Source organism: Rhamphochromis sp. 'chilingali', assembly GCF_963969265.1.
Source record: "Rhamphochromis sp. 'chilingali' genome assembly, chromosome: 12".
Classification (NCBI taxonomy): Eukaryota; Metazoa; Chordata; class Actinopteri; order Cichliformes; family Cichlidae; genus Rhamphochromis; species Rhamphochromis sp. 'chilingali'.
Window position 1 is genome coordinate 20795133 of NC_137939.1, and position 13495 is coordinate 20808627.

The 13495-nt window shown below is 40.6% G+C and overlaps 1 protein-coding gene across 1 annotated transcript; it reads left to right on the forward strand.

Moving 5' to 3' along the window:
• The first annotated feature begins 2574 nt into the window (after positions 1-2574).
• Positions 2575-12080, forward strand: nt5dc2 (5'-nucleotidase domain containing 2). The gene is made up of 14 exons (XM_080898170.1): positions 2575-3047; positions 4962-5146; positions 5240-5314; positions 5418-5473; positions 5557-5650; positions 8162-8290; positions 8711-8771; positions 8865-8967; positions 9079-9180; positions 9301-9382; positions 9530-9616; positions 10546-10686; positions 11065-11129; positions 11479-12080. Exons 1-14 carry the CDS (start codon positions 2672-2674, stop codon positions 11738-11740), a joined length of 1818 nt encoding a protein of 605 aa, XP_080754296.1. The 5' UTR covers positions 2575-2671; the 3' UTR covers positions 11741-12080.
• The last annotated feature ends 1415 nt before the right edge of the window (positions 12081-13495 follow it).

Sequence of the window (13495 nt, forward strand, 5' to 3'; positions counted from 1 at the left end):
ACCCTTCCTCTCACCCTGTGAGATCTACGATAGGCTCCAGCGCCCCTTAGACTGTAAAGTAGATAAGTAAGTGTGGGGGGGGGATCATAATATATAGGGTAAGATTTAAGAGGTTCTGAAGAGAAATTACAGCACAAATATATTTGTCATATTGACAAATTTGACCAAACTGAAAAAGACAAAACCTAAACACATTTTCCATTTATGCTTCCATTATATTTTGATTAGTTTTGTAAGTATACAATGTTGTTTCTTCTCCTCAAGTTAGTTTTAGTTAACTATATGTATCTTGGACTCGAATAACCTGTAGTCCTGTAGTTACGTAAGTCAGATTTAAATCTAGAACTCATCAGAACTAATTAGAAACAACAGACAATTAAGTTTCCTAATCTCTTACAGATGATTTCCTCAAGGATGGAGATGCATATTTGGCAGCAGACTTTCCAGTATTTTCAGCTGGAGTGTGTATTCAAGGCCCACCCACAGAACAAGTTTCCAGAACTCTGTGTGAGAAGTTAGGACAAATAAAGAGGCTGTTTATATAGAAAATCTATACAGGAAAGCAGGCAGCGCATGTGTTCTGAGAGAGAAATAAGACAAATAAATATAGAGATTAAATGATAAACAGGGTCCAGGATGTCAGTACTTAAGCTCACACACAGAGGTTATGTAATAGAGGAATGAGAGAACGCAAATTTAATCCTGTCACTTTCTGCACTTGCTTAATCCAAGTGCTTCCCAAGATTTCTCTTGTTGTCAAAATGGCTTTTGCTTCTCTTCATTTTTGTGGCCCTTTTTTGAAATTCCTCTGGTTTTGGAACAACAGTGTCTTTAAACTACACATGAACTGTTTTTTGGGTTGCGTTCTGGTTTTTGTGGTGTTCAGTTACCATTTTGCATTAAAGTAAAAAGTAATGAGCACAGTAAATCAGCTTATGTGTGAACAGTGTGCCGTTTTTATCTGGATGGAATGCAGAAGTCTTTAGAAAGTGTATGTTAAGGTGGGAGTGGAAAACAGCAATCCTTCCTGTTTGCCTCGGGGTCCTGGGCGCTCACAGGTCAAGCAGCGGTGGCAGATTGCAGCCTATCACCTTCTCAACACAGCCAAGGATATGCAGGTCTCCAGTTACACCCTGATCCAGATGTCAGGGTGTAGTCTTGTGATCTTTGTTTTTTGGGGCTTGGGGTTGATAGTAGAGGCCTTGCGCTGGTGAGGTATTGCACATGACTCTACACCGTAGTGTTCAGGTCAACATAAGCTGGAGGCAGAGACTGCTTGTCTCTTTATGGTATTTACAGGGGTTCTAACCTTTTGAACTGGCTCTTGTCACTCATAAGAATGAAGAAAGTCTTTATTGTGATAGGGGAGGAAGGGCCTCTGAGTTGCGCAGATTAACGGCAGCCGGGCTTGAGAGAATGGTGGGTGTCACAGAGGGTGGTGCCAAGACTGCCTTTTTGGTTTTTCAAACTAATAACAGAACACATTAAGGTCATTTGGCAAGTTGTCAGTGTACTTGAGGTCTTTATGTTTGAAGTTGATGACAGAAGCTGTCATCTACATTCACTAAACCTCTCTCGCTATCTCGCTAAACCTGTAATTTTCCTTAAGGCTCCTCACCAACCTTTTTTCTTTTTTCTTTTCCGGCTTAGCTCTGAACCATCTGCATCAGCTCTGCATCACTGTTTAACTCACGTTTGTGCCTTTTGGTCTACAGCACTCTTTACAGAAGCTACAGCAGGCCTCTGTATACTTGTCCAAGAGTGACTCATCATAGTCCAAGCACAAGAGGGGCCTCCCCCTCTTTTTTTTTTCCTTTTTTGTGCTCCACTAAAAGTCTCTGTGAACTCTAGAACAGAACAGAAGGAAATATTCACATGTATCCATGTTTATCCTATTGCTTCAGTTGCAAGTTTCTTTAAAATGTAAGACTTTGGAAAAAATTAGTTATAATGCTCTGGTTTTGAAGAGAAAGTTTGCATTTTAAAAATCAAATATGCATTTTGTTTTTGCAGTTGACTGTCCGGGGGAAACTTCAAGAAAACATATAAATGCCGCATTTATCCAATACTATGTATTGCAATTTTTTTGTGTTTGTTTTACTAAAGTTTCTCACATTTTCTTCCCTCGAAGAGCATAAATGAGGCATTTGCACATGCAATTGACGCATATCCCCGCACACCACGAAACTAAAATACACCAAATACTCATAGAGCTGCACGCTTGTGCGGAAAAACGTTGTCCTGCAGGGTTTTTACTTAGTTGTTTTTTTGTAAAAATTTCCGCCAAGACAACAAAACCTCGTTTAGTTTAAAATGCACACTGTCCAAAAACAATACCCAGCTCTCAGGGCGGATGTGGCAGAACACCCATTTACCTCATATATGCAAAGCACAAACGAAAGAACAAGATGTGACTGCAACTTAAAGAAAACACACATAAGTCACGCTGACGACATGTTTTCTCATGTGAATTTGATCACAGATACAGAGAGTTCCGCGCTTCTGATTGGCTGCAGGAATCGGAGTACCTCCCCTTTAAATGGAGGGCCTCTCGCCCCGGGGCGTGGCCACAGTGAAAACGAGGGTATATGTTTATCTGTTTGCTAGCTTCAGCTTCCAGTGGCAAGCTGGCAGAGGTTTTTAGGAATGGTAATTATAACGCGTCTTAAAAATGTCTTTTAAAACAGTGGGCACATTAACACGTACATTATGGGCAAGAGGAAACAAGACCCCTCCTCTGGCCAGATCCCCCAGAGTGAACAGACTTTGTACCACATGCAGGATCTCTGGAGGAAAAAAGCAGGGCCGCGACGGGACAAAAGAGGAAAGTTGCGGCTCAGATTCGGACAGACCAACTGGCAACGCTCCGTCACCCAGCGATCCACTTCACAGATGCACGGCTGGGGACAAGAAGCGAGCCAAGGAGCCGCTGGGTGCTCCTGGTGTCTGTGGTGTGAGGAGACGCTCTTTCACGTCCACCGCAGCTCCAATGGATCAGATCTCGTACCTGTGGACTCGCTACAATGACATGAAACGGCTGGTTCACGGTAAGCAGAGGGCCCCCCCAGCCCACCACCCCTCCTTTTATTTGTCCTAACTTGGGCCCCCCATATCGCGGTTATCCCGCACGTCACCGTGGCAGCCGCTATGGTTCTCTGTTGACGCCGAAGACATTTTGTTCTTTTAGGGATTTCGTTCATCCTCTTTCCAATTTAGCCACAGATGGCACATTAATGCCATGTGTAACACGCATGCAGGAGAAAGTTTTGCACAGCAACCTGTTTAAGATGCATTTGTGCTCACGCGTCAGTTCCTCTGTTTAGCAAGATTTGTTCTTGAAAACAACTCAAGCGGCTGTTGGTGAACGCTGCACGTACACTGTGCGTTTGTGTGTCCTTCTGAAACGTGTGTTTGCGCTAAGCATCCCGCTATCCAGCCAAATGTGCACTCACCATTATTTAGGGTTAGGGCCGGTTAACCACAATTCTTAGCTTGATTGTATGTCATCGGATGCATTCTGTAAATGATCTATGTCCTATTTATATTAGCGGTTTTGGCATGCAGGAGGCACAAGTGGGCGTTTAAACAGGTCCCTGCAAATGAGGCATGGAAAAATACTTTATGGGAAAAAAAAGAAAGAAACAGAGAAAACGAACTTGGGGATTTAGGGTCGGTACAAGTTGTTGTGATGTTATCAAATGCACTGACATGCACGTTAGCTCCATATTATTGCTTTTTGGTTTTTGTTTATTTAGTTCACGTGGGCCAGCCCTGCTTTGCATGTGCAGAACATAATAATAATAATCAGAATAACTGTCAGTCTGCAGCAAACCTGGAAGCTGTGCATTTGAAGGGAGAGTACATGAGCAAAATAAAGTATTAAAAGTAAAGGAACTCTTATGCAGCCTTGTTATAGCGATGTAAACAGCAATGTAATGCTGCGTGTGGGCACAGTTTGGTTTATTTAAAGTACTTTTCTATATTTCTCGAGTGTTTATTCTATAAATATGCGTCACGATTTAACTGCAAATGTTATCTTGATTTACAAAGTAAGTATAGCTGCCAAATAATTGTAGTGTAATAACAAAACACAGCATCTCCCTCTGAAGTGTTCTGGAGTAGAAACATGAAGTAGTGTAAAATGAAAACACTCAAAAGTGTTTAAGACCAGGAGCCTTTTTATATACATGTGTGTGTATATATAAGTTTTTTCTAACATACTCTGTTTAAACCACATTTTTTGTTCTCCACATGGTGGGTTTTAATTAAAGCTGGTCACGCATTCTCAATTGGAAATGCAATTTGTCAGATGCAGTCTTTTGAAATGTGACTCGGCATAGAAAGAAAGGTATTTTGTCTGCTCCCAGCAGCAGCCCTCATTGAACTCTGTCACTACAGAGGGGCCATGCCCCACTTTTAGGTCATGTGTGACTCAGTCCTGTGCTCCTGCTGCAGCCAGCGCTGGAGTCCGTCTCTGCAACAAAATGTAAACTGTGTGTTTAATCTGTGCGCATGTGTTAGCTGTGTGACCGTACTCGAGATAGGGTGCAGATAATATGGGAATATTTTCAAAGGCGCAGTGAATGCTGTGCTGCCCGTTATGTTTTCCAGGTTAAGTTGGCAGAAGGTATAATTGTACAAAATGTGCTTTTGGGACGGCCTGAGCTCAGTCAAGTAAAGGGCTAGTCTTAGAAATGCACGTTGCACAACCTCGTGAGCTTGCCAGCTAAACTGGACCGAAAACAGCAGTTACTTCTTTCTCCTCTGCAGAAGCGCACAATCATCAAGTTTCATTACAGAAAGGGTCGTTTACACATTCCCTTTAAATTAAAACATGAGTCAGCTGTAATGAGCCGTCATATCGCGCTCTTAAATCTTGCTTATTCATTGTTGTTTGGTTAATTTGATCTGTGATTCTCAAATTTAAATGAGTCTTTCCCCGTTTGTCTTTCCTGCACCAGACCTGATCCCGCCGGGTGCGTGCAACCTCCTCAACTCCTCCACCATTTACGCGAACAACGAGGTCGACTTGGCTGAAGTGGACATTTTTGGCTTCGATTATGACTACACTCTGGCGCAGTATTCCAATGCGCTCAACGCAATGATCTACAACAAAGCCAGAGAATTCCTAATTGAACACTTCAAGGTGTGCTTTGCATCAGTTGTGTCAAACGTGTTTGCTTTGAAACTGATTTTTAAACACAGGCTTATTTAACCTGCTGGTTGTCCTGTTTGACAGTACCCCGAGGGCATTCGCAAGTACGACTACCTTTCTAACTTTGCTGTTCGGGGCCTTCACTATGACATCCAGAAGGTAAAATCTTTTAAACTACACTTTAACCATTGCAGGAGCACAATTGTGCATTTTCTCTGTGCAGCTCATGAAGTGAAACTCAGTTATTTTTGCTCCTCTGTAGGGTCTTTTAATGAAGATAGACGCCTTCCATTACATTGAGCCGGGGACAGTGTACCGGTAAGAAATGAAAGATGGTTTAAGTGAATTGCGGGATAGTGTTATTAGACCCCAGTACATTCATTTGTGTTTGATGTTCCCAGGGGTCTGAGCCCAGTGCCAGATGAGGAGGTCCTTCAGCTCTTTGGTGGGACCTATCATGTCCCCCTGCAGCAGGACAGTGGCTTCTATGGAAAGGTAAAAATTTCTTCTTCTTCTTTTTTTTTTTTTTAATTTTAATTTGCAGAAGAAACCTAAAAAAATGTAAAATGAAGCCAAATCAGGACATGTTTTTTTTTTTTTTTTTGGTGACTTTCTGTTCAAAGTTGATGCTTATTTTTGATCCTTATCATGTCAAACTAATCCGAAATAGCTAGGAGAATTTAAAAAGCACTCAAAACAACAGCTTGGGTTTCAGGAGATTAAGGAAGATATATTGATTTTAAAGTTAAAACACTCCAACTAGACACTCCCTATTAATCACATTAGTTCAGTAGTCCAATAACTTTAAATCAGAGTTTAGTGGAGAACTGTTTTACATTTACCACAGTTCTTGCACTTTGCCTCCAGATTTGTTTTTGTACATTTACTCTCTGTGGAACATGGGTTTGTTTCGGCACAGACGTGAAAGCCTAAGTACTGCCGGATCAGCAAAATATTACAGTTTTATTTGGACCTCCTCAAACAAGGAATTTGGGATTTAATCTGTTGCTGTACACAGATTTACCAAATGTTGGGGTTTTGTACGGCTTTAGCATTACATAAGAACCAAATGGTGAATTTTGTAATCTCATTTCTTCCTTTGTTGTCATGAATCGGTTGGAAGGCAATGTTCCAGTCCCAAAAGAGCTGATTATGAGAACTCTGTGTCTGCACTTTGTTTTGTTTTTTTAGTTCTGTACTCGTTAAGGCAGGGAAATTAGAAAGCTCTGCTGGGTCTGGGAGTCACCAAGCTTTAAACTGACATGTTTGCCCATTAGGAGCAATTTGGGCTCTGAATGTTTTGAATCAGACTCGAATCATTTTCGCCCGATTGAACCTTTTAAGTGGTCTCCTGCAGCAGGAACGGTGCCTCTTTCCATCTGTAACAATCCTGTCCAAAGTAGGTCTCTAATCTCATTTGGTGCAGCTGGACTCTCTTAAGGTACCAGCTTGTTACTAAGTTAGTTGGTCCTACACAGGACTTTTAAACCCATATTTGTTTCAATATAGAATGATATCCAGTGTTTAAACTGATAAAATGTACCATTTTAAGAAATAAAAATTGTCTCCTTTTGAATTTAATAGCAGCACCACATCTCAAAAAGCTGAAAAACTAGAGGAGGAACAGCTAGAGGAGTGTTTTGCAGTTAATTAGGTTAACTTTCAACAGGTCGGTAACAATTTCATCTACAGTGCATGACAACCAAAGATTCAAAGAATATGGATACGTGAGGGACGAGGCTAAAAATCAATATTGGATGCCCATGATGTTCAGCCTCAGGCGGCACTGCATTAAAAACAGGCATGATTCTATAATTGGAAATCAGTGCATGGACTCGTGAACACTTCCAGAAATCATTGTCGGTTAACAAAGTTCACTGTACCATCCACAAATGCAGGTTAAAGCTTTGTCATGCAAAGAAAAGAAGCCATATGTGAACATGATCCAGAATCATTGCTGTCCTTTCCGGGCCAAACTGTTCTGGGGTCAGATGAATCAAAATTTTGAATTCTTGCATTATTCAGCAAGATGTATACTGCATCAATTTACCAGCATGGCTTTGTAGTAGAAGACTCTGGGAGCTGAACTGGCCTACCTGCAGTCCAGACTTTTTACCATCTGAAAACATTTGACTTACCATCATAAGAAAAATAAAACACCACAGACCCAGGACTTTATATCAGATATTTATATTTATATCTATATCAGACAAGAATGAAACAGCAAAAATCCAGCAACTGGTCTTGTCAGTTCCCAGATGTTACGCAGAAGTAAACACAGCCCTGTCTTGACATTTTTGAGACGTTTGGTGTCATCAAATTCAAAATGAACTAAATCTTTTGCTTTCTTTTAATGGCAATTTTTGGCTATGTTTTCTGCGTTCTCCTGTGAATGAAATGTGCGTTTATGAGATTTATAGATTGACTGAAATGAGTAGATGTTTGTCGCTTAGGGACAGTGTCAAAAATGTGGGACAACCAGTAACATGGGCTGTACTCATTTGTTATGTTAATCGTACAATAGCTTAGGACAGACGTCATAATGAGGAAGAACTCTGCAATGAAGTGAAACAGAGCATTAAACAGTGCAAATTGTCCTGTACAGACATTGTGTTCTTCTTATGCATACTTTTTTTTTGTGTGTGTGTCTTCCTCTTTTTGAGAGACTCTGCTGTTCTTCCCTTTCCTGTGTAAGCCAGCCTCTCAACAATCAGTATTCTCTCTGCATTGTCATTGCTGGTGGGTTTCTTGCTGCTAGCTGTGTGACTCTGCTGCATTGCCAAACTCTTGCGCAAATGGACACAAACACAGGACGATAAATTTAGCATCATTGGGTAGTGCTCGTATTGAAAACTGCTCTTAATTTAGTTTTTAAGTTGTTCAAAACACAGTAAAAGGCACATGAAATGTTTGTTAGCTTTGTTTTAAACAAAATAAAGTTAAAATGTCATCTTGTGAGAATCAAACATTAACTTGCATTTTTTTTTTTTTTTCCCCCCCCCACAGGGACCAAAGGTGAAGCAGTTCATGGATATCTTCTCCATTCCTGAGATGACTCTCTTGGCTGTAGCAAATGACTTCTTCATCACAAACGACATCGAGTATGATCCCGTTCACCTCTTCAAAGACGTCTCTGTGAGTTATGATATGTTTTAATGTCCGTTTCAAAGTCTGGCCTCACTCTGTAGCTCATACCAAGGGAGCATAGGGAGATTGGATTTTTGACTATATCTGTGTTGCGTGCTTCATCGGCTGCACGCTCAGGAATTTGCTGAGCTCCGGAAACGTTTGCAATGGACTCTCTCTGGTAGAGCGAAGAACAATAACAGCTTTTCCTCTTGGTTCTGGGGTGGAAGGTTTTCAATTATACAGCACGCCCACTACTTCATCATAATTTCTCCTCTGAAAATAAGCAAACTGACAGGTCATTAATCATTTCCAAATAATTGGGGTCTTTCTTCCCAAGTGACTGTAATTCAAACTTATCTCATAGTAGGGATCAAAGAAATGTTCTGAACATATTGTGAAAAACATTCATTGGCGTTTAATCCACAGGAAGCAGTCGGCATGGTTCACCTCAAAGGATACATGTACAAATGGATTATGGAAGATCTCGGTAAGACTTCCTTTCACGTCTTTCGGTTTTGTCTGCGCCCTGCTACAAAAACACCAGCAGTTCAATTAATTTTTGTTTTTCTTCGCTTTACAGATAAATTCATTCTCAGAGGGGACGAGACGGATGCTGTTTTGCATCGATTGGCCAGCAACGGAAAGAAACTTTTCCTCATAACCAACAGTCCCTTCAGCTTTGTGTAAGTGTGAGCGACTTGATGGAGTCCACGTCTGCAGTAGTGCACTCTGTCCTAATGCAAAGATAAACACCTCGGAGCTCTGTTACATTTATGCTTCTTGTCTGTGTGCAGCGATAGAGGAATGATGCACATGGTGGGGAAAAACTGGAGAGACTTTTTTGATGTGGTCATCGTGCAGGCAGACAAACCTCACTTCTTCACCGACTGTATCAAGTGAGTAACTCCTTGTAGTCTTTCATTGTGGCGAATGTGCGCCGGCATCCTTCTCATGAGATGAGGCGCAGTCATTTCAGTGCTCCTGTTTAACAATCTCCAAAACTGTTGCTCTTACAGACCTTTCAGGCGCTTGGATGGTAACGGTGACCTTCGGTGGGAAAAAATCAAGAGTTTGGACAAAGGACAGATTTACAAACAGGTCTGTAATGAAAAAAATGTTCATTGGCCTTTGTGGCATTTGATTTATTTAACTGCTGTGGTTTTTACACATTGAAAAGTCTGCATGTTTTTACTTGTTGTGTTCTGAGTGTCTAATGAGTGTATGTGGTTGATTTTATTGTTTCAGGGAAACCTATTTGACTTCCTCAGACTGACAGGGTGGCGAGGATCAAAAGTTCTGTACTTTGGAGATCATCTTTATAGCGACTTGGCTGTGAGTATCCGAGCACAGTGATCTCATCATGATGAATTGCCGAGTCAGTGTTCTGCATGGTGACTAACCTTTTGTGGTATAGGGATCAGCAGGAATTTTCCTGTGTGGCTTCATTTGACGTCCTTGGTGTGCGATTTAGCAAAGTGAGATTTTTTTAATTTTTTTTTTTAGCTTTGATGGTTCACATCATTTGAAAGATACACAAGTACAGAGTATGTGCAGAGATGCGCACGGTGCCAGATGCCATCTGTCTCCACGTATTGCACGACTCTGAAAGTCCTGAGAGCATTTGGGTGGGGTCAGAGCAGACTGTGGAGTGAAAATCTGAAACACTAGATGGCAGTATGAGCGCCACAATTTTTCGTCAGAAATTGAGGACTGTTTTGTGTTACTGTGCAAAGTAAAGGCACACTGTATAAACATATTAACAGCGAATATGTCTGTAATCATGTATCTAATAAATAAGAGAGTAAAACATGGCAACATTTGTTGGATCTTCCAAACAGAAGACAGTCAAAGTGATTAAAAGAGAGTTATTGTGCTCATTTCCAGCTCCACACATTTATTCTGCCTGTTCATAGTTTACAACAATGCTTATTTATAATATTTATAATATTTATAATATCTGGGGCTCTTGTTCCCTTTTCCATTTAAAATGAGCAATTTTAGCTTCTTTCTTTTGGCCAGTTGTCTTTTTGATAGGCAGCCTCTCACAAACAGCAGGTTTTACCAGTGGGTGGGTGGCGCTGCCATGCTCAGGGCACTTTAAAACGCTGTTGTTGTTTCAGTTATAAAGTCCTTTAATTATGTTGGTGTTGGCTCACAGTTGTTGAGCATCCCGCTAAATATCAAATGTTTTTCTAAGGGGAAGAAAAAAAAAGAATAAATTGCTGCATATTTTCTCAATACGCTTTTGTCTTTTGTTGCAGGACCTCATGTTGAGACATGGCTGGCGCACAGCAGCCATCGTACCTGAACTGGAGCAGGAAACCAAAGTGGTGAGCACAGACCGGTATGGAATGAACCTCACCTGGATGCAGGCTTTAACTGGCTTGATGGAGCGCCTGCAGGTGAGAGTTAATCCTTGAGCTGTTGGGACATTATATTCTGCTTGCACTCACGCATGGCAAACACTCACATACCTGAAATGATAACACATGATAACATGTTGACAGAACACAATGTTAAAAGAAAAAAAACCAAACTGTTCAGATTCCAGCGTGAGAGTCCACGTGCTTACAATCCTGTTAACGTGTTATTGGATTCTTTGTATGAGCTTAAACGAGACAAAAAAACTGCAGTTAAGACAACTTTTGAACTTTAGTTGTTGTTTGTCCCTACTGTTGAACTCAGACTCAACTTATCTAAGGGACAAAATTTATTGTTTCTTCTCCATATTTATGTTTTTGAAGAGCTAAATTTATTCATATTGTTCTTTAATGTCCTAGACACACAGAGATCCCGTGTCTAAACAAGTTTTTCTGGAATGGCAGAAGGAAAGAGAGGAACTCAGGTGAGTCTTATCATCTTAATCACGGTCTTAATCTTTAAAAGCACCTCCCAGTGTTCCCAGTGATGTTGTTTAACAAGTCTGCACAGTACAAACACTGGCTCAAATGGAAAATTTCAGTTTTTGCTGTACTATATATCTCAGTTAAAGCATCCAAGTATATTAGTTCTACCTACCTTAAATGTGAACAGATATGATAATAACATTTGATATGACAGCGCTTGAGCTAGAGTTACTTTTTTGAGGAGTTTTAACTTCTCCTTGCTTCTACCACTTCTTGTTATTTCACAACTTTGACATATTCATACATGTACAATGTCATAACTTTTATCACACTTTTTTTACATGCTAGGGTGATGACGAAGAACCTGTTCAACCCTCAGTTTGGCAGCATCTTCAGAACGTGTCACAACCCCACCTACTTCTCCAGACGCCTGTGTCGCTTCTCAGACCTCTACATGACGTCACTGAGCTGTCTTTTGAATTATGACCTCTCGTACACTTTCTACCCCCGCCGCACCCCTCTGCAGCATGAAGCTCCTCTGTGGATGGACCAGCTGTGCACAGGCTGCATGAAAACCCCTTTCCTAGAGGAGATGTCTCACATCCGATGAGAGCCAGAATCTCATAAGTGACTGATAAGATTTTATGTTTTTTAAAGCCTGGCAAACACTTAGCCTGAGGATGTCTTACCTAGCAGGGTTTCCTTTTAATCTAAGGAGAGGCTGCACAGCTCACTCCGAAGGGCACAGTTCTTTTGTTCAAAATAGTGAGCACTTTCCCCGTAAATCCCCTGGAGGGTGCCGTGTATGTAGCTCATGTCCAGAGAGCATTTAAATACCTTGCGTTAAAAGATCAACAGACACTGTGGTTTCTTCCTGTAGCTAACTGTGGAAGTCTTTCAATACAATGCTACGCCGCACAATTTAAACAAATAAAGAACTACAAGTTTTATTGATGGTGTTATTTTATTAAGCTCTTTGTATTCTCTACCAGTGGGTTTCGAGCTTTGTTTCGGACACAAAGGGGCAAATCAGAAGTTCAAAGCACTCCTGTATTTATCTCTACACAAAGCACTCTGTCATGTGACTTGTTCTTCACTCTTTTGTCATACAAAACACTTTTGACAGCACATTTACCATGTGTGGACTTAAAAGCTCCTTGTTGCATTCACTTTGTCAGATACTTTCCTATAATCCAACAAATGCTCCTGCTGTGTCCGATGCAGGTTCAGCACTCTTTACTGTTTTATTAAGGTTGGGTTGCCCGGTGGTGGTTGGCTCTATATGAAAGTAACAGTTCTTTCTCTATTAAGCTCGTCATTGCGCCTTTGATGTATCATGCTCGCATAAATTCCACTCTATTGCAACTGCATGAATTTACTTTTTTTAATAGGTAGACATGGAAAATGAACTACTGATTTTGAACTTTTTGTGCAATTTGTATATTGTAATAATAATGCATAGCTATTAAAAAGAGATGACTCGCTGAAGTTCAAACCAAGCATCAGAAGAAGGAAGAAAAACGATTTAAGTGACTGTTGAATGATTGTTGGTGCCAGAAAAGAAAAGTTTGATTATTTTAGAAACTGTTACTAGGAATTTCCCACACAACCATGTCCAGGGTTTGCAGAGAACGATAGAGGAAAATATCCAGTGAGCGGCAGGTCTCTGACAGAGGAAGGCTTTTTGATGTCAGACGTCAGAGAAGAAATCCTAAACTGCGTCGAACGAAAGGTAACAGTAACTCAGATAACAACTTACTCCACTCAAAGTATGCACAGAAGCATTTCTGAACACTTAAAGTATCCAGCCTTGAAGAAAATAGGCTATAGCTGCTCACCAAAATTGGACAATAGAAGAAATAGAATATTTAGATGCTAGGATCAGAATTTGGTATAAAAAAAAAACACAAACATGAAACTTGGCTCAATCCTCCCTTGTAAAAGTTCAAGCTGGTGCTAGTGGTGTGGGGGATTATTATTTTTATTTTTTTGCACATTTTTTGGGCCCTGAGTGTCATTTGAATTACACAGCCTACCTGAGTGCAGCTGCTGAGCATGTCCACCCCTTTATGAATGAAAAAACATTGAAGTTGGTTGTGCTGGCACGGAAAACATTCAATGTAGTGTGCCCATTTAAACACAGAAGGCAGTTCCAAAGATTATAATTTGGTAGATTTAACAAATAGATGGATTCTTTCTATTGATTCAAACAAGAATGAAACAGAAAATGACAACTAAGAAGTGCTATCACTGCTACTGAAGTGATTCAGTAAATGAGGAACATTTATGCCACAAATGCATTCAGTTTTTTTTTAATTAACAGTACGGTGATCCAGTGTAACACAACCATGCATTCAAGTGAGAA

Bases quoted from the DNA above. Each gene is read 5' to 3' on its own strand.
- nt5dc2 (XM_080898170.1), top strand. From the start codon at position 2,672: ATGTCTTTTAAAACAGTGGGCACATTAACACGTACATTATGGGCAAGA. The intron at 3,048-4,961 runs GTAAGCAGAGGG...TTCCTGCACCAG, and splicing joins CATGAAACGGCTGGTTCACG to ACCTGATCCCGCCGGGTGCG. The intron at 9,383-9,529 runs GTCTGTAATGAA...TTATTGTTTCAG, and splicing joins AAGGACAGATTTACAAACAG to GGAAACCTATTTGACTTCCT.